Source organism: Plectropomus leopardus, chromosome 21 (genome assembly GCF_008729295.1).
Source record: "Plectropomus leopardus isolate mb chromosome 21, YSFRI_Pleo_2.0, whole genome shotgun sequence".
Classification (NCBI taxonomy): domain Eukaryota; kingdom Metazoa; phylum Chordata; class Actinopteri; order Perciformes; family Serranidae; genus Plectropomus; species Plectropomus leopardus.
The window spans coordinates 5804869-5831122 of NC_056483.1; the positions used below are offsets into that span (position 1 = coordinate 5804869).

Sequence of the window (26254 nt, forward strand, 5' to 3'; positions counted from 1 at the left end):
ACTGTCTGGATTTCTTTCAGCACAGTTTCCTCCCCTCTCCTTCCTCCCTCCTTCCTTCCTCCCCCCTTGACAACAGGGTATTATTATGCAAAGAATGCAAAAGGCCTGCAAAAACAAAACTGCCCATCTCTTTATTTATGGGAGAAATAGCTTATTTTCCCTCTTTTTCTTTGCTCAAATTGTTTTTATTACCCCGAGATTTTGGTGCCATTTGCCACGTCTTCCCTCAAATCAGTAATCTTGGAAATGAGATGTTTGGAAACAACCACAGGAAAAATATCTGATTCCAAGAACTCAAACCCAGCAGCTCTTGTGCCAGCCAATGAGCATTAAACGGGGGTCAGATTTGTTTAAGTGGTGTTGTATGGGATATTTATCCAGAGTTAGTGTGTTACAAACAGTAGATGTCAGTCGGCACACACCCAGTTTGGAGAAGCAGGCTGGAGTCCAACATAGGAGCAAAGCAATGTACTGCTGTGGATGGGGTCCAGCAACAAAACACATTTTTAAAGCATCCCACATAAAAAATCTAAATAATTTTATATTCACTACATTTAAAATGTTTTCATACTGAGCTTGCCATCTAAAACACTGTGAATATGTGACAAGCTCCTTCTCCTTTCTGTATTTTAAAGAAGTCGATAAGTGAAAAACCTCCTTCAGTCATGCTGCGACACCACGAAACTTGTAATGTCTTACCCTTAGAGAGACTAACGGCACTAACAAGTGAAGGGGGATGATGGTCTATTCCTGAGAACTTGGTCACATTTCTTGATGTACGTGCCCCCTGGGATTCAACAAAGTCACAAAATAACAAAAAGTAAGTGACTGAGGCAGCGGTAGACCAGCAGCTCCTGTGTTCAGCGAGGTAAAATGGAGTTTGGTGGCTTTGATGATAGATGGGAAGACGTTAATGGCTTCTCCGTCAAAATGGGCTGTCTGGCAGAGGGGTTAAACGCTGAAAATACTCTCAGTATGGTATACACTTAAGTGATATTGATTTTCTTTTGGGTTGGAAGTTTTAGGGGACTAAAATACATTTAGCTGCTGGTCCCCATCCACAACTGCACATTGCTTAGCCTTCATGTCGGACTCCAGCCTGCTTCTCCAGACTGGGGATGAACCGCCTGACATATACTGTGTGTAATTCACTGATTATGGATAAATATGCCATACAACCCCACCCCAAAAAATCCAGGCTCTATCCCTTTAACATTTAACGAAATGCCAGTCTCCATATCTGACCTCACATAACTCATGTCTTCACAAAATACCAGCATTTCAGCCGACATTATAGCCACAGCAAGAACGATGCAGTATTATTTTTCTCCTGCCAGAGACCAAAAAAGGAGAAGATCTTCTCTGCATTGCACGCTTGAGCAGCACACTAATGTTTCACCAGTAAAAGAGCTTTACAGGAAGTCAAGCAATGATGATCCAGCTGTAATTAACTGCTGTACTGTCTGCAAACGGTTCTGGTAAAAGCAATTCATAACAATACGGTGCAGGAAGTAACATGCTGATTGCAAGTAAAAGCAAGCCATAAAACACTCATTATTGGACAGACACACAAATGTACATAAATCTGTCCAGAAACCTGAATATTGCACTGTTGAGATCAGCCCTGCTGTAATGTGCACATTACATTTTATGAGACCGAGCAGGTGGTTGCTGCAAAAGTCTGCGTTCATGTTCCTTTGAGCTCGCAATCACACCTCTGTGAGTGTTTCAGTCTCTTTCAGGACTCAAAACAAGATAACACAGCCAGTTAGGAAATATAAAGTTTTAATTTCCAACATTTTAACTGCCCGAAGAGGTCTTCTTCATATTCAGCTGTTCAGTTATTTGTGCTGTAGAGAGGAGACCTATAAGATAGCGATGCTGTCAAAATAAAAGAAGCTTCTATCTTAAACAAGGAAATAACAATAATAAGCAATTTGAAAAACCTGGGGGTTAATGAAAACCTGCCTACTGTTGATAAGTATGTTATTCAGTCCCATTTTTTATTTCTTAAAACTCCGCAAAATGTCTTTAAAATGCCTGGTCTTATTTTAGTGACCATAGTTCCACCTTCAAACCTTTTCGTGGTACTTGTCAGTTGAATATTGAATATTTAAATTTATATTTAAGGGAAACGTCAAGAACTCTGTTACAAAATCATGATCGGTCATCTGAGTGTTTGTTTGCAGACCTGAATCATATTACACAGAGCTCCTGTCCACACAGTGACCTGTATCATTACAAGAACAGAAATTATATGGTGGGAATATAATTACTGTCATGCACTGTAATTTGACAGTAGCTGTTGTTGAATTGTTATGTGGTTGTGGTGCGAGATGCAGTTTTATACAAATGTTTTACAGAGGCAGAGCTGAATTATCATGACAAGTAAACTAAACCCTAAACTTGACTGTCCTTCGATTGGCTGGTCTTTTCTGGTGGAAAAGCCCAGCTATTAAAATATTGATACTGAGGTGCAGGATCAGGTTTTTGATTGTGCTTTAATAACTGAGCTCAACCTCCATGGACAGAGTCAGAGAACCACAATTATCAGGCTGACTTCCAGAGAGAGAATCAAAAGATAAAAGTGAAGTCTAAGCTGCCAGTTAGCCTAAAATGAACTTAAATGATACATAATTTGGTGTTTGTCTGCCAACTTGAAGTTTCTGTTTAAATTAGGTACCAATTCACTTATTTGCCATTCAGCTCTGCCAATTATTTAACATTTTTTTGAAAATGGTGGATCTGTGGCAGCACCTCTAGAGGTTTTATTAAACAAAAGAGATTTGTACCTCCAAAGTTTCTTTGCATCTGAAAGGTTTCAAGTTGCAAAGTCAAACGGAGGGAAAGTATAACAAGACTATGCAAAGCTAACAGCAAAATGCTAACATCATCACACTAATATACTTCCCATGACAATAGGTGAGTTTCCATCAACCCTGAAATCGCGCAAATTGAAAGTACAAATATAAAATACATCTAAATGCGTCAATTTTGAAAAAAAATCCCATTTGTCGCAAAAAAGGTTTTACGCTCACATGATATTTCAGGCGATTCGTAAAAGCAATATTTCGCAAAACTGCAATCAAAACTTTTTGCTTTTATGGGTCACATGATGCTATATGATGTTTTCTAAACGTATCCACATATCAACCTCAGCAATGTTGAAATGAAAAGTTCCAATGTATCTGCTGCACAATGATGCAAATGTAGCATATCCGTGGTTTGCAGAAATGTACAATGCCAACATTTGTTCTGGTGAAAGGGCTGACACAAGGCACTTCAAAGTGTGTTACAGGGTCATAGCAATAGTCAGAGGATTAAAAAAGTCAGAAGAATTCATCCTTTGGGGACCATCACTGCCTTTACTTAAATCAATCCATTCAGTAGCTGTTGAGATATATTCATCTGGAACAAAGTAGACAGCCCAAAACTTTGAAGTGTTGAAAAAAAAACAATAAAGCATTTCCTGCTGTGAAATAATTACTTTCTTATAGTTTGATTTTTTTTTTTTCAAGTATGGAAATGGTGTATGCTGCACATTTCATTTTAAGCACGAATGATTAGAGGTTGATTGTATTACACAGAGAAACCACCGCAGTATTATCAGAAACCCCCTTCTCCCCCTGAGTAATAATAGGATCTGTCTCTCTTGAGCCGGCCTTCAATCTGTGGTTTGGCCACATTTACAGAGTCAGCACATTCTGTCTCTGAACCTCATTCCAGTTTAATTCCTCTGAAAGAGTCAACTTTAAATGGAAAAATAGACTTTTGCCCACTCATCCTTCAAAGCTTTCTCATACAGAATTCTAAACACATTTGTCTCTCGTTACAACAGAGCCGAGGCCAAAACTTTGTGGGGGGAACACAAGAGAGCCAAGAGGAACTGTTGATGGTTGGTTTGTTTGACGAGAGACAAATGGACAGTTTGTTTGTGTGACAAAATGACGTGAAAAAACAAAAAGTGTAGAAATTATGGCATAGTTAGGGTTTATGTGGTGAGTTTTCAACATCAAAAACCTCAAAGCTTTTAAGAATTAAGGCAAAAAATTTACATCCGAACTTGTCAAATATGGCAGCTTGGTTAGCTACACTTCAAACTATGACCCTCTAGGTACCCGTAGCTTCAGTTTTTGACACTCAGGGACGGCATTTCAGATTCCACTCATTACATATACTATGTTTTTTCAAAATAAACCTCCTTATTCATACAAAACATACACCAAAACTTCTTGGTAAGGTGTAGAAGACTGATGCATTTAGTTTGTTGCTTTTTCCATATGCCTTTTTTTTGACAGCTTTGTCACGTGTTGTATGTGACATATGTCAGGTGATGTCAATTAGGCCTATGTAAAAAGACAAATGAAAAGAATTTAAAAAAAAACAAACTTCAACATTTCACATGGGACACAGACAGCTGTGTCCTAGGAGAAAGTCCTGTGTTTGCTTGATCCAACCACCCTGACTGCTCCACATGGACTTTCTTGCTCTTTAAACCACATCATTGCCACATGTAAGTGTACATTTCAGGGGAGACGCAGCAGACAAGTCCTCCTCAATATTTAGAATTTGTGTCCCATAAATAAAAATATGAAAGTAGCAGAGGACTTCTCATTCATTTATTTATTCATTTGTTGTAACCGCTTATCCTCTCAAGGTGGCAGGGGGCGGGGCTGACATTCCCGGCTGACATTGGGCAAGGTTGGACAGGTTGCCAGACTATCACAGGGCTGGCATGTAGAGACAGACAACCATTCACGCTCACATTCACACTAACAGCCAATTAAAAATGACCATTTCACCTCACCTACATGTCTATGGACTGTGGGAGGAAGCCAGAGAATCTGAAGAAAACCCATGCTGTCAAGGGGGAAACATGCAAACTTTGCAGAGAACTTCTATTTTAACTTAATTAAAGACATTTACGCAATGAATTCATGCAGAAAAATGTACCAGGATGCAGGAAATTGAGTGTTTGACGCTCACAATTTTCTGGCAAATGTTACTGAGCATAAAAATCTTGCAGTGGCACATGTAGTGAGGTGTGTGGTGCAGCTTATGGTGGATGTTTGCCTTGTAACCTGGGTGGTGGACCTACAACACAGTTAAAGGCTGACATTTGGAGTCTAAATTATCACCCTAGTAAAATTTTACACCAGTGTTTAATCATGCAGCTGAGCGGAGGAAAATAAGGGCTTCTACAGCTCCTGTTTACTAATTTGTCATTTACTCAAACTCCTCACTGCCACACCCGAGACCTGCAGTGATAGTGTTAACACAGATACCTCCAATCAAGCTCCGAGTGATGAACAGCCTGCATCAAATTAAAGGAACCTCCACATTAAAATCACCTGTGATGACAATAGGGAATGATCAGTAGTTTCAAAGTCACTCTTCTCCCGTTCCTCACAAGCCATGACTGTGTAAACCTGCTCAAACGTAAATTTCCACCTCTGACAAGGCCATATGCTTTAGTCGTGCTCCCAAACCTGCGTCTCTGCTCTTGTAAATCGTGTGCCAGCCCCTGCTCTTTCAGAAAATCAAACATCAGAGCCTCGTAAAGCAGAACTGTTCAGAGAGAAAGAGAAAAGAAAGAAAAACATAAAGATGAGCACATCTGTCAGGGAACAAAGAACATCTGCGTTAATGGAAACAGGCGTTCCCTTTTTCATTGAGAAGCATTGTGATCTTCACTAGGAGGAAATCGTTCTGAACCATAACTCTGTCCTCGTCCTCGCAAGAAGACAAAACCCGATGTTGAGTGCAGGGGCTGGGGTGAGAAAGGGTTAGCGAACTGCTAGAGTGTTTTTAACAGGCTGTATAATGGACTGTGTCTGTCTTCACTGAGCATCTGTTGGACCTCGTGTTTTATGGCCTCTTCCTTATTGTGTCTCCAGTGAAGCTTGGAGGAGAGCAGAGGCCCGAAGAGTCAAGGCAGACCCAACGTCTGCCTGCTTTATTTCCTCTCTATGGAGATCCAAGACCCAGCTACAAAAGCCATAAATTACATCTGTGGTTGGGGCATCAACAAACTCTTGAGCTGTGTGTGTGTGTGTGTGTGTGTGTGTGTGTGTGTGTGTGTGTGTGTGTTCTTTCTTCTTCCAACACTTTGGTTATGCTTGATGATGCTTCTTACGGTAAATTAAATGCACCATTAAATCATTTGAAAATATTGTATGTCTTGTGCACTGATTTAAACATGTTTCCCTTAAACCTTGGCCTGACATATAGGACACACTATATTTAAAATAAAATCCCCTCATGTCAAAATCAAAGGGTTTTGGGTTACAAATCCGAAATTAGGTCTTTGGTTAACACAAGCTTAACAAGAGACTTTTTTCGTTTTGTTCTTTGACATAAATACGTTTTAAAAGTTACGTCCCACTCGTGAATTTTTAAATGTGTTCGATAAAGCGGTTGCTAAGAAGCGGCTAAATGAGACTACACAATGTTTTCACGCCAAGCACAGCTTTACAGCCTCGCTGTGATGATCATATCCTGAGACTGTAGCGTAGTTCATAAATAAAGTAACAGCTTTTTACCACTGATGATTTCATAAATCATAAAAGCAGGGTAACCAAATTTGCGCACCTGGTGGGAGTGAGATTTTAATGCCATGGGCATATCACCTGTTCGTCTGCACCTCTGTAGTGGTGATCTGGGCAAATTTACTGACTTTTGATTGTTTTGATAAATAAGCTATTTTTTGATGCTTTTAATGCATTCTAGCACATTATTTTTTAATTCAAAGTTCACATTCCTACCAGTGAAAAATTAAAATGTGCAGGTTACCAAAAAAATATTTTGGGGTTTGTTTGGTTTTTTTTACTGGCCAGAGTTATTATGAATTATTCTGATATGAAATATATAGGCAGTCATTAGTATTAGTATTAACTGGAAACGGAATACATTAAAACTGCTATTTACACATTTAACAGTTTTAAACGGTTAAAAATAGAGAAACAATATTAAGTAAGACAACATTTACTCAAGTACTGTACTTAGGTATAAGGTGACCAGATTCCAGATATGCAAACTGAGGAAATATCCAGTTTGGCGGTCAATATATCAATAAATTATTCAATGTTATCATTGAGGAAATAAAAAAGGAGGACATTAACAGTGTCTAGATTGATAAATAGCACTACAGGTAGGAGGAAAAACACGTATTTTTTTATTTTGAGGGTGAACTGTCCTTTTGAAAGGTACAGACATGACATGAGAGTGATATTAAGCTCCTTATATATCTGCAACAAAGTGAATAAGAATATTTTTGAAAAATGTCTTTACACTTTTTCTTTAAGGTCTATAACTTCAAGGGGAGGCTATGTTGAACTACCATGCTCAAAACCATGTTATTTTATGTACTGCCTTTTGTAAATACAATAAAAACAAAAAGCAAGATATTAAAACAGCATTAATATTGTACAAACAAAAGCAGCTTCTTTTTTCACAAACTGGTCACGCAACATGAGAAATCATAAGCTGTACGACACAGTCAGACAGCAGCACACAACCCAAACTACATACTGTATAAGTCCATGATTTACTGGGCACACTGGGAGAGAGGTCTCAACTAATGGAATATCTAATGTCTCCATGACGGACACTTTAATCTGGGGTAAGACCTCCAGCTCGCAACTTTACCACATAAATCTACAGCCCAGACAGAGTTACAGCCTTTTAGACTCTGTGTATCCTGTATACACATATATTTATATCAGACGACCTCGAGCAAAAAACACACTCCCATTAGATTTTTGTTTTAATTGCTTTATAATCAAATACCTAATTAAAGGAAATACTTTTTAATTTTTATTCTATAGCCTTCACAAAGCTAGATGTCAAAACACATAACGGTAACACCTGCAGGACTGTCATCTGCCCAGAGCACTCATCCCATCTGCCAGGATGTCGACATTAATGCTGTTATATCCGCTGTGAATAAGCAAGCACAGGTGCCTCACAATAACACGATTTACTGCTTCATATTAAACTGTCAAATGTGGATAATAACCGTCCTGTGGACGCTCTCGCATCCTTTAGCTTCATGTGATTTTTAGTGAGCTGTGTTAGCTCAGTTTTGCAACTTTTTGTGTTGCAGCAAGTCTGCGATTATCTTTTTTAAAAATGTACACGAGAAAAAGCACACAGTGAGATAATGATGTTTTTACTCTTTCCATTTAGCGATTACATTTTGTGGTTTCCCCTGTGAGAAGGATGAAAATGCTCGATAACAGACTTCTTTGCGTGCTCTGATGAGTATCATAAGGCCAAAAGTGCAACGCCTATAAATGTAACATGCATATCACATTATGGGTGCAATGCAAATTAACCATTCGAAACCTTAATGAATTGGCTTAATTTCTTTCACAAACATGAGAGGAAGGCAAAGAGCAACACAATAAATGACCAAAAAATTAAGAAATTGTGTGGAAAAAAAAAGAAGAAGAAGAAAGTTTCTTTTTAAAGGAAATGAGATTTCATTATACAATTTGTCTAAAGTAAAAACTGCTGTAATGTGCAAAAGATAAATGATCCTCAGCTCTTTAGACATTCTGTGGAAGACATTTTCCCAAATGAGGTAGTTACAGTGCTTACTGGAGGAAAGAAAATTATAATCAAGCATGTAACATTTTTGTTGCACATACCAGTGGAACAAAACTCATGCACCCTGTGGAGCACAAGGGGCCCTCACAACCACATGATCCACTAATTGACTTCCAGGGCCATCCTGTGGTACAAGCAAACTGAGCAACCTTGCAAAGCCTGCATTTTCCTGTTTTTCTCTGTCTTTTTGTTGCCCATTTGGCTGTCACTCAAAGCTTGAGTATTTCACACTCGACAACAGAGCGATACTTGAGGGGAAACTCTGGAACCTGGAGGATCAGAACACTGTAGGCTATTTGTTATGTGTAATTTTTAATTCTAATGTTCATAATCTCTATCCATGAAATAGGCGTATTGGAATAAACAGAATAATTTGTAAAGGTCTTTGTAATAGGAAGATGATTTCTGCAGAAACTTCTCTTTTTCAAGTTTTTTCAGTGTTTCTGAGTAATAAGCATTAGTTTGTTTTGATTTAAGTGGCCTGGTTTTGTGCTTGCTATCACACTGTCACTCTCACTGGGATACTTGGGTTTGCAGGTGTTACTGATAACACTAATGATGGTTCAGGTCCATGAACCATCGTTGTTGTTATCAGTAACACTTGTCCTAATATGACAAGTCAAAGTGTCTGCTGTGAGAAAGACCTATTAGTCCTTAACTTTCTTTGAGAAAAATATTTTCCATTATTTTAGTTTTTAGTATTTCCATTTTGTGCTACTGTTAGTTATTGCATTTTTTCCTATACTACATTTATTTGACAGCTTTACTTAAAAGCAGTAGTTTTAGACTTTTAAAACAAAATATAAATCCTCTAACAGGGAGTGGTAGGACCCAATTGCAGTACAATAGAGTAGGTGAGTGGTTCATAATGACCTTTCTTTAATCTTGACAGGTTGAATGGAGCAAAGGGGAGCATAATCAGGTTGCAGGTAAGTAGGGACAGTTATCAGTTCATGGGTTGAGCAGAGTTCGTAGAGCGACTGAGGTGAGCTCACGTTCACAGGTGATAGTTCAGAGTTTGAGGAGGGAAATTGTGAACGTGGAGCTGACTGGCAGGTGAATGTATGGTTAACATACATACATACATACATATACATATAAAGGTAAGTTACAGAAACACTTACAGCAGGGAGCTTGTGGGAAAGACGGGGACTCCTGAGAGGGGCAGGCAGGGCTCGTGGTCAAGGAGGAAGCAGAGTTGGTGTCAGGCAGGTAGCGGAGCAGACGAATCCAGTAGGAGCAGGAAGCGGGATCAACAAGGACATGCGGGTAGCTTACTTGAACTTTTGGTCCTTTACGTCTGTTTTGATGCTATGCATCTGTACATTTACTTAAATAAGGGTTGATGTTTTTACTCGACTACAGTGACTTACAAGAGACTTACTTCTTACTACTTATAAGAGAGTATTTTTACACTGTGACATGACTGCTTATTTGTATATGTTTATTTTTTTATTTTATTAAGTTAATTTCATGTTCAGATTTTTAGAATATAACATTGATAATTTATTTTGTTTTACCATAAATTCTGTACAGTTTTTTTTACAAGATTTATTTGTATTTACATCTGTTTATTTTTTTCTTATTTTCAAATTTTTATCATATGACACTACTTTTATTTTCAGATTTCTATTATATTATATTGACTTTTGCACTTTTTACCATTATAATAGGGTTTTGTTTTTGCACAATAAATTGATGCATTTTGTCAACATATTCCACGGGTTATAATGTTGTGTAATTTTTTTGCAAAGGTATTTCTGAGGGTTAAATTTAATTGTGGCCTGATTATTCCTAGTTGTGAATTAAATTTTTTTTTTAATTGCGTGTCTTTGAATTCCCTATTTGGACTTTTAATTTGAACTATAACCAAAAAATATCCTCCATATAGTGTTGGCCTGAAAACTTAAATTGCACAATTATACCACCTGGTGGACGGAAGCTAGTTTCAGTGCAGAGCTGCGGGCTGCAGTGCGCCTCCAGCTCAGCAGAGGGCTCATCAGTGTTTTGATATTATTGAACTTTTTTGTGGTCAAAACAATCAAAGAAGAAAAGGCCCCTCAGCTGAGGAAAATGGCCGACGTTGAAATGGACATCGCGTCCACAAGAATGAATAATGGCAACGAACACGTGTAAGTCATTTATTTTAACATAAAACGTGCGCGTTTATATGGCGTAAGTGCCTTTCCTACCCGAAACTAAAAGGGCACTGTAGTGTAAGTTTTAGCTGCGGAGGTTAGCAGCACGTTGTAGCCGGGGCTAAAATACTCACCAACGGCTGGCTAACGCTCTTAGCCGACTAGCCGATGATCTTTAGCACACCTAGCTTTAAGTTTAGCTGAAAGCACAGCTCACAGAAGTGTACATCAACAGCGGTGGTGTGTATTTACCTCCACGGTGTGCACACGTTAGACTCCACACAGCCAAACACTTGTCTTTATTATTATTTGTACAAGTTAGCAAAGGCTACTCGGTTGTGTAGCATGCTAGCTCCAAGTTTGCTAAGCTTGGTTAGCATCCGAGCTAATGCGAGAAAATGATCTTGGCGGTCGTGCTTTGAGGTAGAGCGAAGGCAAGTGTACACGGTGACGGGCTGCAAGAGGTTGCCATGCTACTATCTAGCGTACTAAAGTTATTTTACCAAAAGTTATGGTTACGGTCTCAAAACTGCTCAGTGTTTGTGCAATTTCAAGCTAAGTTCAGCTCATTACGTAACCACAGTTTATCTAACGTTATTGTTAATCGCTGAGCCAACTTGTGCTAGGAGAGATCCCAGAGGTGCCTGGGATGGTCATAAATGGTCATAATGTAAACAATAGGTATGTTTCACATCAGACTGGCACAATGTTTGCTGTTACTGTTGAATGAGTACAGCTGTATGAGGTGTTTTTATAGAGAAATGCAATAGGATTCAAAAACACTTTGTTGTGGTTCGTTACAGTCGCTCTGAAGCCAAACTTAGAGAATTAAAGAAAGTACAAAAATGTACAAGTATGCCAAAATATGACATGTAAATACTGTAATAATAAACTATAAACGCTAGTATATAAATATTAAAAATTAAAAACATTTAGAATATGCTGAGTGTGTAAAAATCTAAAACTTTGTCTTAATATGCGAAACAATGTTTAAAACAAGTATGTTAGGTTAGAAATAGAACATATGTGCATGATGCTACAATGTACTACACTATATATATATACATAAGAAGAACAATACCAATATATACAATAGGCATATCATATGTCAGATATAGCCTATATTAAGAGTTGAACATATGTTGCACAGTTGAATAACTGCAAAGAGGATCGCTATAGTTAAATTTTTGCACAAGTAAAACAGGCTGTAAGGAAAAAAAGTACTTTTAAAACTGGGGGTTGACAGATTATTGGCCTTGCAGATTATTGGGGCCGGTATTTGGCATTTTTAGGATTATTTTAATGATCGCTGATAACATTAATTAATTATACTACAAAGAAGGTGTCAGCATGGTAACTGTTACTTTGTAAACCTTCAGGAAATTGTTTTAATTTTTTCATTTTTTAATTAAGCTTCATTTGACTTTATTTTTTTTAATAAAAGGTTGCTGGGAACTTGCTGTATATGATGTTGAACTTTTCAGTTTGGACATTTGACATTTCAACATTTGCTAAAGGCATTTAAATGAAGTTTTGTTTTGGACTTTGTTAAATTCCAAATTCTAAATATTGAATGAAGTTATCAGTCTCATTAAATACAAATCAAACCTACTTAAAACCTTATTGCACAATTTGAAATGTAATAAATAAATTATGGATTTGTAATTGAAGATGGGTGAATTTAGTCCAGGTGCCAGTCTATTGACTGAGAGTGTCAGACCCTCTTAAGAGGGAGTTATACAGTTATAATGTACAGGCAGAAATGACTTCCTGTGGCGCTCTGTGGAGCATCTCAGGGGAATCAGTTTGTCAATGAATGTGCTGGAGCGACTGCAGCAGGCTGCGTGCACATTGACGCGTGTGCACTCACACTGTATGTAAAACCACTGCTAACATTTTTTATTTTATTGAATGTGTTCTTTATTTGTTGTGAATGCTGTAAGGAACAGAGTTGTTTTCAACATAGCACAGGAAGTTGTGATTGTCTTCAATGATAAACAAACTCACTGTAGCCCTTGTTGTCAGTGGTGGCAAGTGTTGGAGGATAAACAACAGAAGCTCTGTGCCTTCAGTGTTTATCTGGGGATTATTTTCATCAGGATATCAGTTAATGCATTGGTTATTTTGTAGGGATATAACAGTACACAAAACATCACAGTTAATAAAATACACAATTTAGTGTAAGTTTGGTACAAAACAAATATTTAAGGATGTGTTGGTTTTGTACTACAGAGAGAAGCACAAGTGTCAAAGACGGACAAATTCCCCTTGCTGGTAACAGAGGCAACATTTTTTTCCACTGGCAACTTTGGTAAACTATTATTATATGAATGAGGAACATTTGAAACACTTTAATTCCACTGTATGAACACTTTTTCAAAAGCTTTGAAAACTGAAAAGCCTCTTTTGTGCCATGAAATTTAAACTACCAAAAAACAAAGAATAATATATTTTTTAAAAAATCTATTAAGAAGAATGTTTAAATTAGTTCCACGTTGGTTATATTTAAACATTCAAATCAACATAACATTTCTCGTCCTTGTGATTGGTTCATCTGGAGCTGCTGTCAAATGTGCATTAGCATATGAAATGTTTCCTTTCACATTGTTCAAAATGTTGGAGCAACGCAAACGTGCTGTCCTTATCTTCTATACGACTCTTTCTCTGTGTTGTTGTAGCTGACAAGGAACTTGTAGGCAGGTCTTCCAGCTTACAGTTTTATTTGTGCTCACCTCAGTGATTTGCACGCCAATCCGCTTGTTTCGGTAACCTCAGCAGTAGAGGTTATCATAATCTCTTTGCCTCCGAATATTGTACTAATGTTTAACAGCTAAAAGTTAACAGGTGGAACTTGTGAATTCACCTTTGGTCATGAAGTGCATCAGTTTATATACTGTGTGTTCTGCGTGCGGTTACGTGCCATAAACTGTGATCCCTGTAGTGTGATGCTTGGATACGCACCCGAAAACCACATTTACTATTTTCTAAATGAATCAATTGTTCATTTGTTAAAATCTTTGTGTAGAAACAGATAAATATCTAGATTCACATTGGACTAGGGTTTATTTTAAAATAACTGACTAGTTAATTTTAGCACTGCTGTGTAACATTGTGTGTTTGATATTTAAGATTGTTGTCTTTTAAACAGGAAGCAGGATCTGGAGAGCCATGAAAGGAGTGGGAATGAGGACAGCGGAGACATGTCTGAGGAAGAAGAGGAGGAAGAGGTAGGGGTGGACAACAGCAAGACCTAAATATCTTATGTGGTATGATGCCATGATTCTGATACACACTTTCTACCTTAAATTTAGTTTGAGTTAACTTTGACTTAAATTATCTAAATTTTGGTTTATCTGACATTGTGGTGGCAGTGGTGCTCCATGTCTTTGATTTGATAATATTGTGCAAGTCAAAAAATATTCTGGCAGTTTTTCACATTCACATGGCATTTAGTATTTGCTAAATGATTTAAAAAAAAAAATACAAATATATAAGGACAGATTAACATTAAAAACTAGCATACAAGTAGAAATAGCGCATGCTGTTATGGTCATGTTTTAGCTTATATAATGAACACAACTCAAAATTCAAGAGAGTGCAACCATATAAAATTAAAGAGATGAAAGATTACAGCTCTGTGCACAACATATCTAAATATTTGCATAACGAGATGATCTTACACCTGAATGAGTTGTTGCTAATCTGATGTGTCATCTCGTCCCAGGAGGAGGCAGAGACAAATGGCGAGAAGACAGAAGAGGGGTCCAAACATCACGGCAGCAGCGGCAAACACAAGAGGAAAAAACACAAGCATCGCAGTAAGCACAAAAAACACAAGCATGCCTCTGATGAGGACAAGGACCGCAAACGCAAGCACCGTCACAAACACAGGAAACACAAACGCAAGGAGGGCTCCTCGCCCTCCAGCGCTGCCCTCTTTGCCCCCTCCGGCCACAGAAAAATCGAATCCTCTCCCTCCTCCGGAAATCCAAGTCTGGACGACAGGGCCCTGCTGGAGGATTTGGAGAAACAGAGGGCCATGATCAAAGCTGAGCTGGACAGCCAGTTGATGGAGGGGAAGGTCCAGTCCGGCATGGGCCTCATCCTTCAGGGTTATAACTCTGGATCTGAAGAGGACGGAGATGCGAGGATCAGAAATGGAGAACAGCGTCAAAGGGGCAGCTCAGGTAAAACTGTTTCTCCCAGAGGGGGGAAAAGTGGGAAATCTAGACGGGACTCAACAGAGGGCAGTAAGTCCAGCTCCAAGCGTCGAAGTCGGAGTAAGTCTGCGGACAGGCTCGGACAGGCCAAGGAGTCTAAGCAGGACAAGGTGACCAAAACCCCCAAGGACACAGCTGTCAAAGACAGAGGCCGCGGGCGAAGCAGGTCGAAAGACAGAAAACATTCGGACAGCACTGACAGGTCCAAGGACAGAACCAGGAAGTCCACCTCCCCGACCAGCTGGAGATCAGAGCAGAAAGGCAGCCGCACTGATAAACGTTCCTCTCCACCGCGGGATGATAGACCAAACCAGGAGAGAGCGAGCCGGCGGTCCAGATCACCTGGACGAGAACGACCAAGTCGCCCCGATGCCGACCGGGACAAACGGCCGGCCAAGTCCCCATCCAAGGACGCGTCGTCGGGGAAGGAGAACCGCTCACCTCACAGACGAGGGGCTCACAGCCCCATAAGGAAACGCAGTGCTTCCCCCCGCCACAGAGATTCCCACCACCCCTCGGCTAGTGCCTCAGAAAGGACAACGAAACAGAGCCACTCTCCATCCAGAACAAGGTCTCCTCCCAGGAGAGCCCGCAGCCGCTCGCCAGACACCAGGAGGAGGGACGCTGACAGGCAGGACTCGCCACTGAGGTTCGTATATGGAGCTGATCTGACTTTCATACAGGGTTCCTTCAGATCCTTAAAAAGTCTTAAAAGTCATTTATTCATCTAAATACAAGGCCTTAATTGGTATCAAAATGACTAAAAAGACTCAAAAATGATCAGGCATGGGGAGTGGGATTTTATGAATTTTTTTTTTTCTGACGTATTGTAAAATCTCAAAATAATTGGTAACATCTATTTTTTGTTAAATCATTTAATGCATTTCACTTGCATGCTAAATATTTCCTTCTTCTGTTGGTAAACCAAATAGTTGTGTTCATGATAATACTGTAGTTCATTATCTTGTTCTGCTCTAAAAAAGGTTTTTATTTTTTATTTGTTTTTAATCGTGAAAAATGCCATGTTTTATGTTACAATGAACATTTGGGCTAAATAAAACTTTCCTTTAATTTAAGTTATTAGAAATTTGGTCCTTAACTTCAAAAGATAGACTCAGGTCTAAAAAAAGCTGTTTATAGTTTCCGTTAGTAAGCTGTGACAGATGAGACAGAATGAAACGCCTCGAAAATAATTAATAGTCCGACTGATTCAAAAGATGTCCTGGGATCAAATATTTGACAGTCTGTTCCTTCATTCACAAAATGACTGAGTGGCTTTGTGAAACCACAGAAGTCATCAAAGTTAAGACATCAATGAAGTGTTTAATCTTAAAAGAAAAATTATCAGCATTTTAAAGGTTTTACTGATAGTCGTCCATATTTCTTCTGCAAAGTGATGTTTTAAATGTGTGACAATGCAGAACATCCAGTTCAGCTTGTCCGTCCCCCTCGTATTTGTACAGGAAGCGCCCTCGGCCAGATGCAGGGCCAGGCAGAGATCGATCACGAGAGAACAGTCCCAGATCGGCCGCTCGCCGCAGGATGAGTCGCTCGCCTCTGAGACGGAGGTCCCCATCACCACGACGACGCTCCCGCTCTTCCCCCCGCAGACGGAGCAGGTCTCCTCTGGCACACAGGTGACGACACTTTTTAATTAAATTTCATTCACATTTATCTCGACTTCTGTGTTCACGTTTTTTTCTCTGCAACTGGAATCGGTAGTATCGTGGTAAGACCTTTTTCAGGTGAACTTATTTGCAAGTTTTACAAAGTATTCCTTCTTGACGTTTGCCTCGCAGGTCTGGGGAGAGAGACAGGTATGGACGGCTTAGACAGTACCGGCGCTCAACGTCCCGAGATCGGGAGAGGAGACGAAGACGTAGCAGAGATGAGGACAAGTTCAAGGGCAGCCTCTCAGAGGGCATGAAGGTGGACCAGGAGTCCTCAGAGGAAGAAGTGTGAGTAAAACAAGATATTAACCCTTCTTTTTCCCAGCAGGTCACAAAAAAACCACAGGCGGCTACTGTACATATAGAAGCTACTGTTTTAGATGGTTTAATTATTTTAGTTCAACGACGATGCAAATATTGAAAAAAATGTTAAAAGGCATTTTGTGAACCAGTTTCCTCTTTGATTTTGAATTATTAAAGTCACAGTATCATTTGAGGTCCTGATCTGATCATTTGCAATCAACAAAAAGTTTATTTCGAAATACGTACCATGAGTGCTACCAGCTGATTAATATCAGATCACCGGTAAGCTTGTTCATAGCAACTGCTTTTGGTGTCAGATTGTATCAAATCTGGAAAAAGCCAAAACAAAACAGTCAGAGTTTGAAAATTCACCCTTCTCCTTAAATCAGGCGTTAACCGAAGGGACATGCACACGCATCTGCTTTTCTTTCTCATATGACCTATGATTGGCCGACGTCTCCCGTCACTTCCCAGACTTTCTGAAGCCTGAAAACAGAGCCAAGAGGTGAAGAAGTCTAGTGTTCTTACAGTCCACTTGAATTACATTATGCCTAAATTTTATTATTAGATTTTTGCCCAATAATGCCAAAATATAACTGCCTACCCCAGCTTTAATGGCTCGAAGAGAAAGAAGTTTTTAGCAATAGACCAATAGAGTAATAACAACCTCTTGCTAATATCCTACCTCAGAGCTCACTTAAATTCGCCCTGATAATAACAGTACATTGTGTATCGTCATATTTTTAATCGTTGTTTGTGTTTGCAGGTTAGAGGACTTTGATGGAGAGGAAGTAGATGAAGAGGCTCTCATTGAACAGCGCCGGCAGCAGCGATTGGCTATTGTCCAGGTTTGTTTACATCTTTGCTGATCCAAAATGTGCCGTTTTATTAGTCACCGTATCAATCTTCAACAATCATCTTGTGGTCACTCAACTCGTGTCATCGTACAGAAATACAAGGTCGTGAATGAGGACACCAACATGGTGTCGGAGCCCAGCAGCCCTCAGAGCAGCACACGCAGCCGTTCGCCCTCGCCCGATGACATCCTGGAGAGAGTAGCCGCAGATGTCAAGGAGTATGAACGCGAGAACCTCAACACCTTCGAGGCCAGCATCAAAGCCAAGCACAACCTCATCGCCCAGGAGAAAGACGGTAATGTCCCGCTCGAAATGACCACATCTGTTGGCATACAAGGACAACTGAATGAACCAGCAGGTTAGATGTGAGCGCTCTGTAGTTCACTGCGAGTGTCAAAGTGCAGCTCATTTCCTGAAAAATATTCATGGAATAGTAATGTTAACATTGTAATTGGATGCAAAACACTATCTCTCTCTCTGACATAAGCGCAGGAATTGTACAGATTTATGTAAAAGTTTGAACGCGCATGGATAAAATATTGTCCTTAAACACTTAACAGAAGTGATAACAGATATTGCTCCTCTCATTATTACCAATTAGTTTTTTCCTCCACATCTGGCTGACCAAAAGTATGATCACACCATAATGTTTCCCCTAAATGTTCGTAACAGCACTATTTACCTGACTAACTCAACTCAACAACCTCAGTCAGCGACGAGCCACGATTATGGATGAACACTCCCAGAGGAAGGTGCTCAGTTGATTGGCCACTCATCGTCGTTTGGAAGCAAAAATACGCAACACATGTCTTTACGCACCGCAAAAATTGCGTCACTGGTCTTGCTGTTCGGTGCTGAACTGGAGCTCACACCAAACGTTCACGGATACATTCATGTTTCACTGCTAACACACACACACACACACTCACACACTCTTTATTGAACACTTCTGTAAAGGCTGCGATACACGTGAGACAGTGTTAAATTTAGCTTTGTTTGATCTTGTATTGTGCCCACAAGACCGATCTTAATGTTTATCAGCTGTTTCTCATTTGAATTTCTTCATGACTCGAGTCATTTTGTCCGTGCAGCTGGAAACACTGGGTTGATGAGAGAAGACTGGGGTCAATTGTAACAATTTTTGGTTTTGATTTAATTAATCAAACACCCCGTGAACTGTTTCATTTTGGTAACTTGAATCTGTGCTCTGTGTGTTAACAGTCATCATTTGTCTTTACAAGTAATGTTAAAGTCACACTATTGAAACACAAGATGTCAAATGTTACATCTGCCTCCAAGAGCAGGAGCGATTCTAACAGCAGAAGGTGTATCCGAAGCATTTTCTGAAATCTTATTCAACATGTAAAACTGTGTATGATTATGTGTCCAAAGCCCATCTTGTGTCAGCAAATGCCTTAAATATCTTTCGGCAGCGCAAAATAAAACCCATGCACCCCAGCTGGAAACAAAATCTTAGGGCAAACACTGCATTAGTTACCAAGAGGACGCCGCTCATGAATGGCTTAAAAAATCTTATCCGAGTTTAGATGGGAAGAGATAAAAGATTACGCACAAAAATAGCTTCTTACATGCTGTCTGTGGAAAAATGGGGGTAGCTCGACCACAGGTAGCTACAGAATATTGAGCTTTATCCTCCCTCCAACCTCACCCACCACTTCCCCCTTTGAAATGTAGCTGTAGAAAAGATGTGTGGGTCACTGAGTCTGCTCCCCTTTAATACTGAAGAGTCCTCTGTGAATGTGGAGGAGATCAGAACCTGAACCACTAAAAGCTCCATCAGGAGCTGCAATCACTTTGAGTAGTCGCTCGCAGTTTTCTGTCTTTGATTTTTTTTTTTTTTTTTTTTTAACGGGAGGCAAAATGGCAATTTTTTTTCAATGCAGTTTCAATCATGGTCAGTTTATCAGATATGGAGGAAGTCCAAATTACGAGGGCAAAGCTGATTGGAAGCGTTTTTGCCTGCTTTTAGAGTCATTGAACTATAAAAGTGCATCAGTAGATGCACTTCGCTGCAGTTTTTCTGGACCGTTTCACACTATGACGACAAAAAAAATGCCGTTCTACGCAAAACTAAAATGGCATTTGGTGGCTTGATTTGTGTGAGAGATGCAGAGCTGTGTGATGCAGGGGTTTTAATTTTGTTTCTTTCTGTCATGTGTTCATTCAGTTGCTGGCTTGTAATCCAAAGCCTGGGTGTCTCTGCCACCTGCAGCATGTTTTGATCTCTGCAGAGTATGTTGAACCAAACACATGTTCCAGATATTCTGTTTTACAACATGTTGCACGACGAGAAGCTCATCCTGCGTTTTATTGCTTTTGTTCGTTTCAGGAGCCAACCCAAAGAAGCCTTCAGCCCCCGACATGTTTACAGAGTCTGATGACATGTTTGCTGCTGACTTTGATGTGAGTATTTTTTGTTTGTTGGGAAAATTAAATGTCAAATTTTGCAGCACATCTGAGCGTTACACTCCTCTGCATTGTAAGTAATATTCACTTGCCTTGCTTGAAGCTTCAGCAGAGAATAAAATAATATTAAGAAACGCTGGAAAGGTCTCAGCAGCTGGTCTGGTTTTTGTGTGGTTTCTGCAGAGTGCCAGGATGAGAGCAGCAGGTGTAGGAAAAGACTTCAAGGAGAACCCCAACCTCAGGGATAACTGGACTGACGCTGAGGGTTACTACCGTAAGTACTACTACAGTACTGCCTCGCTAATCCTTTTATGTTCTCAGACAGGTCGAGCCTGTGACGTAAACTGTGTTCGTATCTTTGGAAACACACTCTAATACTTGCTTAATGTCATTAATCACACACACCTGTGTCTGTCTGTTGGGTTTTAAGTGAAGTAACAGGCTGTCGACAACTTTATGGATTGTGTTTTATTTAGGGGTGAATATCGGAGAGACACTCGACAAGCGCTATGATGTTTATGGCTACACTGGTCAGGGAGTATTCAGCAACGTGATCAGAGCCAGGGACACTGCCAGGGCCGGCCAGGAGGTGGCAGTCAAGATCATCCGAAACAATGAGCTCATGTGAGTCATACCTTTTTCCATGGATGTCAGAAATGTATACAGGGTTCCCACGGTCATGAAAAACCTGGAAAAGTCATGGTATTTCACTGTGACGTTTTCCAGGCCTGGAAAAGTTGAGGAATCAGAAAAAAATCATTAGAGAAGTCATGGAATTTTATTTGTGTGTAATGAAATTGCTACGGTAATCTGTCCAAATTAAATTTCTGTATTTGGACGTTATGTAGCTCTAACGTGTTCATTTGTGACAAAGTTTTGGTAACCATCGTGTAAGTTTCCCTATTTTCTCCTCGTATTTCATCTCTCCCCTCATATATTCCAGCTAGCTGAAAAAACAGTTTGAATTGTTTGAAAAATGCTGGGCAACTGGGGAAAGAAAAAAATAATAATTATGGGATTTGAAAAGTCATGGAAAGGTTTTGAAATTTCGCGCGTGAAAATACGTGGGAACCCGTGTTTGCATGTATTCTTAAAAACACAATACAATAACAACATCATATGAATGTTTGATTTAATGTGCTTTTTTTCTGTCAACAGGCAGAAGACGGGTTTGAAAGAGTTAGAATTCCTCAAAAAGCTGAACGATGCTGATCCTGATGACAAGTTTCACTGCCTTCGCCTCTTCAGGCACTTCTACCACAAACAGCATCTTTGTCTTGTGTTCGAGCCTCTCAGGTACCTAAAAAAGGAAACACTGCTTTGTTTGTTCTCGTTGTTTGAGAGCCACTGCTGTTTTTAGCGTTCATGTGATAGCCTTCTATCCTAATTACCTCTTTTTCTCATCCCTAGTATGAATTTGCGAGAGGTGTTGAAGAAATACGGTAAAGACGTTGGGCTCCACATCAAGGCCGTGCGTTCGTACAGTCAGCAGCTCTTCTTGGCTCTCAAGCTGCTCAAACGATGCAACATCCTCCATGCTGATATCAAGCCGGACAACATCCTGGTATGGTGTTAATGCCTAATCTTTTAAAGATATTTTGATCTTTTGAAGCTTTTGTGGGGTACTTATCAACAGTCAGTGTGTTACCTACAGTAGGTGTCGGTCGGGACGCCCCCAATTTGGAGAATCGAATCCAGTACGGAAGCTAAGCAATATTCTGCCACCTAAAACAACCATTAATGATTTAAAGGTGTACTATGCAGGACTGAATGAATGAATGAAACCTTTAATAACTCTGTACAAACGAGCATAAAAGAGTAACGACGACAATATATAACATAAAAACATGCACAAAAAAAACATAAAATGACATAAAAAGCACTTTTACTGGAATATTAATGAGGACATGAAGTTAATTTAAGATGAGTTTTTGGTAACCCGCTCATCGGTAAAAATTTAAAGCAAAAGCCAACCCCAGATTCACTCTCGTGGTGTTTTGCCTTTCAACATTTGCGTTTCTTTGGCGCTGGTTGCTACCTTTATATAAAGCCACAACCTCATCTGAGCGCTGTGGCCCATAAACATCCTTGGCACTGAACATAAGACTAAACTATGAAAATACAGGCAGAGGGCAGAGTCTCTGCTGAAAAATACACCTCCGTACACTTTATCGTGGGTCATAAATGATCATGGAGAGGGGTTACTGCCGTTTCAGTATGTATCTTGTATACACATTGCTTTTTTGGAAAACCTTTTAAGTGTATTCTATATTTAGAATAGCAGACAGCCTTTTCTGCTATTAACAGCTTCAGTTCTCCGTCTGCAGCCTCATCAAAGCCGCCAGACTCCACTTTTCATTTTAGCTCTCCGAACACAGGAGTTTGGGGTCAACTGCTGCCGCAATCAGTTCGTTATGTGACTCATGAGATTCTGAACTAAATCCTTTAAATGTCGAAGTCACGCCGTAACACAAACAAACGAGCTCACTGAGGTACAACAGCAGCTCCTCTGTTCAGAGATATTGAATTACTGTTTATCTCAGTGGACGGCGTTGAGGAGAGCAACAAAACCACTTTAACTCCGCGTCCCAAAGAGCTGTGTGACTGTGAGTTAAAGCAGCACAAATATTCTAAATATAGCACACGCTGAAATTTGTTTAGATTTTTTTTACACTGGACTTTTTTTAGGTGGCTGAAATAGGTTTTGCAGTACATTGTTTAGCTTCTGCGTGACAACTGACATCTACTGACGATGGATAAGTACCTCATACATCCCCACTACAAAGAAGTTATTATCCCTTTAAAACTAACTCCGTTTAAAGAATGATGAAATGGCTAAATGTTGTGCGTACTTATTTTTTTGTTTTTAAAAGGTGAACGAGTCAAAGACCATTTTGAAGCTGTGTGATTTCGGTTCTGCGTCCCATGTCGCTGACAACGACATCACACCGTACCTGGTCAGCAGATTCTACAGAGCTCCAGAAATTAGTGAGTTGCATTATTCGTACTGATCATTGACGTCAGCGTTCATCAGTTACGTTTCAGTCCGGAGATTACTCACACTCTGTTCGTCTCAGTCATAGGAAAGCCTTACGACTATGGGATTGACATGTGGTCTGTTGGCTGCACTTTATATGAGCTTTACACTGGCAAAATCCTGTTTCCCGGATCTTCCAACAATCACATGATCAAACTAGCTATGGACCTCAAGGGCAAGATGCCCAACAAGGTAAGATTGCATCATGACATTTCAGTTCAGTTATTGTTTCCCGAGATGAAGTAAGTCGTGTTGCTGCTCCATGCAGTGTTGAAGAAGTTATGGCTGATGCAATATGCTGGTTTTCTTTCCACAGATGATCCGTAAAGGCTTGTTCAAAGACCAGCACTTCGATCAGAATTTGAACTTCCTGTACATTGAAGTAGACAAAGTGACTGAAAGGGTAAAGTGTTCCTTTTTTCTTTTCTAGCACAGTTTCACTCGATGAAAATGATATTTGAAATGTTGTTTTATTGGCTGTTCAGATCTCACAATCACTCGGTACGTTTACATGATGTTGGAAGAAGTTGAATTATTGTGTTAGTCCGTGTAATGTAAACATGTCACATGCGTGCTCCTATTTGCCGCTCCGGCCTCCCTCTGTGGTTAGGGACCGTTCACTATTTATGAGGGGGAAGGGATGCTGCAAAACAGGCTCAGGCATTTTAGAAAAAAATATGGACTGTTATGGCACTTGTGTTTTTAATTTCAGTTTAGGTGAGGGACACACAACTTGAAAAGGTTTTATTTATTTCAGATAAGAGTCACACTCTAGCCACCCTTAAATCTAATCAATGAAGGCAGAGTTTCCCCACCACCATTACTGCAAATGAACAGTTATTGTTGTGATTCGATCTATACCACAGACTGCATAAATAATAATGTATAGTAACTAGCTGAAAGGGGGCATCACCGCCATCTGTGGCAAAGTCGGACATACTTCCATCAATAAATCGATTCTCCCCCGGTGCTCGTATACTGGGAGAAGGACCGAAGTCCAGTTAAATGGGCTAATCGAGCTATAACTCTAACTCCACGTAACTGTGCACGTAAACGTACTGTTTGCTGAAAACATGCAGAACTTTTGAATTCTCTGTTTTTCCGCCCCATCAGGAGAAGGTGACGGTGATGAGCACCATCAACCCCACCAAAGACCTGCTGGCGGACATGATCGGAGGCCAGCGACTGCCCGAGGACCAGAGGAAGAAGGTGATGCAGCTGAAGGACCTGCTGGATGGCACCCTGATGCTGGACCCGGCCAAACGCATCAGCATCAACCAGGCTCTGCAGCACCCCTTTATCCAGGAGAAGATCTGACACCCTGAACGCCACACACTCCCAGAGCAGACAACCACTAAAGCAGCTCTGACAGGAACTCTGCAGCGACGCAGCCGACCCACAGACTTCTACTCAGAATGTCATGGATTTTTGTTCTTCCTCAACTTTATTTTGTTTATGGATACATAATTGTGTTTTATTGTAAATAGATCATTGAAATGGTAGCCATTATTGAAGATTTTTTGCGTAAAATTTCCCCTCATACCCAGCAATGCAGTTACGGACTTTTTCTTTCTTTTTTTTTTTTTTTTTATTTAACTGGCATTGGAGTGACAGATGTTTAAAAGAAAAATATAATTCCTGTAAATACTGTATGTCTATTGCATTAACAATCTCAAGCAGCAGACGGTTGAGTTTTGTCGTAGTTGCAGATGACTAAAAACATCATTTTTTAAAAACCACAATTCTCATTGTGGGGCGATGCATGCTTTTGAATGTGCACCCTTTGTGCTCTAGATTTCTGTGGTGCAGGCCTGTGTAAATGCTCTGTATGTGCATCAGTGTCCCACATGTGATGGCAAACCCCTAACCAAGTCTTCAAGCCTTGAGGACTGTGCTGAAGGAATAGACGCATATTATGTACTCCTTGAACAAGATTTTTTTTTCTCAAAGCAGGTAGTCATTGTTTTCTGTTGCTGGACATTTCCATGTTTTTTACCTCCCTCCCCCCTCCAGCACTCTGGCTCGGTCCTGGCTCTCAAGGCTCTCACATTCAAGTGCCTCCCGTATGAGCCTCGTGTGTTAAAACACCCAACAATGCGGGCCTGTTGAAGCCACACCTGTGACCCTTCCTCTCCCACTGTTGTATATAGTCCATAGTTACTGTCATTTCATGTGTGGTTAATTTTGTTTTTTTCCATTAAGTGGTAAAAAAACAACCTTGTGATTTCAATAAAGAATAGTTGTGGAAACGCTGCTGAAAGAGCACCTTCAGTATAAGACAACTTTTTAGTAATAAAATGTTTCCTATTGTATACCAAAACCCCATTTCTTCATTTTATCCCCAGCATGTTTGCATGATGTCCTGCACATCCTGTTAATCAAGAGCTCGCTGCATTTTAAATTGTTCAAAGTGTAAGATCAGACAGAAACAGTCGTGAAACACGTTTACAGAATTCACATTGCTGTCCAAAAAAAAAAAAAAAAAGGCCTTTTTTGATCCCTGTGTCACGCTAAAAGCAGTCTTAAGATGGTAAGAGTGTAAAAGGGCTGCAGCCTCAGAGCATCGACAGTAAAAATGGTCTTGTATCCAGTTGGTACAATTTGCAGCTCTCACGCTGCCATCTCTGCAGCGGAAAGTCTTAACGGTGCCCTTCATTTCCGTCACATGATTGCACTTGTGTTGAGCTGCTAAAAAGCATAATGGGAGCCTCGCTTAGAGAGATTTTTCTCTGTGTGGAAAGTTAGGGGATGATGCAAGAGCTCTCTGCTCGCACTAAAAGGACTTCTGACAGGAGCTGATGGGCTGTCAGCCTTTAAGGGTCTGTAAATACGGAGTGGAGTAACCACCGGTAAAGATGTCAGTGTGAATGAGCGGGGATGCTAACACCTACTGGCTTTAATCTCCACGTAGAGGGACGAGGGCTTTTAATGTGAATATGTAACCAAACAATTTATAATCATGCTATCAAATTCATGAGGAGACGCTGCATAG

The 26254-nt window shown here is 40.0% G+C and overlaps 1 protein-coding gene across 2 annotated transcripts; it reads left to right on the plus strand.

Moving 5' to 3' along the window:
- The first annotated feature begins 10664 nt into the window (after window positions 1–10664).
- prpf4bb (pre-mRNA processing factor 4Bb) lies at window positions 10665–25582 on the plus strand. Of its 2 annotated transcripts, none has more exons than XM_042510562.1 (16): window positions 10665–10742; window positions 13897–13975; window positions 14473–15617; window positions 16390–16605; window positions 16768–16926; window positions 17708–17789; window positions 17892–18093; window positions 20149–20222; window positions 20409–20499; window positions 20702–20849; window positions 21384–21521; window positions 21636–21789; window positions 23099–23213; window positions 23303–23454; window positions 23579–23665; window positions 24376–25582. In XM_042510562.1, exons 1-16 carry the CDS (start codon window positions 10684–10686, stop codon window positions 24577–24579), a joined length of 3105 nt encoding a protein of 1034 aa, XP_042366496.1. In that variant the 5' UTR covers window positions 10665–10683; the 3' UTR covers window positions 24580–25582. The 2 variants fall into 2 exon arrangements, with proteins under 2 accessions (XP_042366496.1, XP_042366497.1); XM_042510563.1 differs by having other exon boundaries at window positions 10674–10742; window positions 16432–16605.
- Window positions 25583–26254: the final 672 nt, after the last annotated feature.

Excerpts from the sequence above, each read along its gene's own strand:
- prpf4bb (XM_042510562.1), top strand. The coding sequence starts at position 10,684 with ATGGCCGACGTTGAAATGGACATCGCGTCCACAAGAATGAATAATGGC. Across the intron at positions 20,223-20,408 it reads TGTTTGCTGCTGACTTTGAT|AGTGCCAGGATGAGAGCAGC; the intron begins GTGAGTATTTTT and ends TGGTTTCTGCAG. Across the intron at positions 21,522-21,635 it reads CTTGTGTTCGAGCCTCTCAG|TATGAATTTGCGAGAGGTGT; the intron begins GTACCTAAAAAA and ends TCTCATCCCTAG.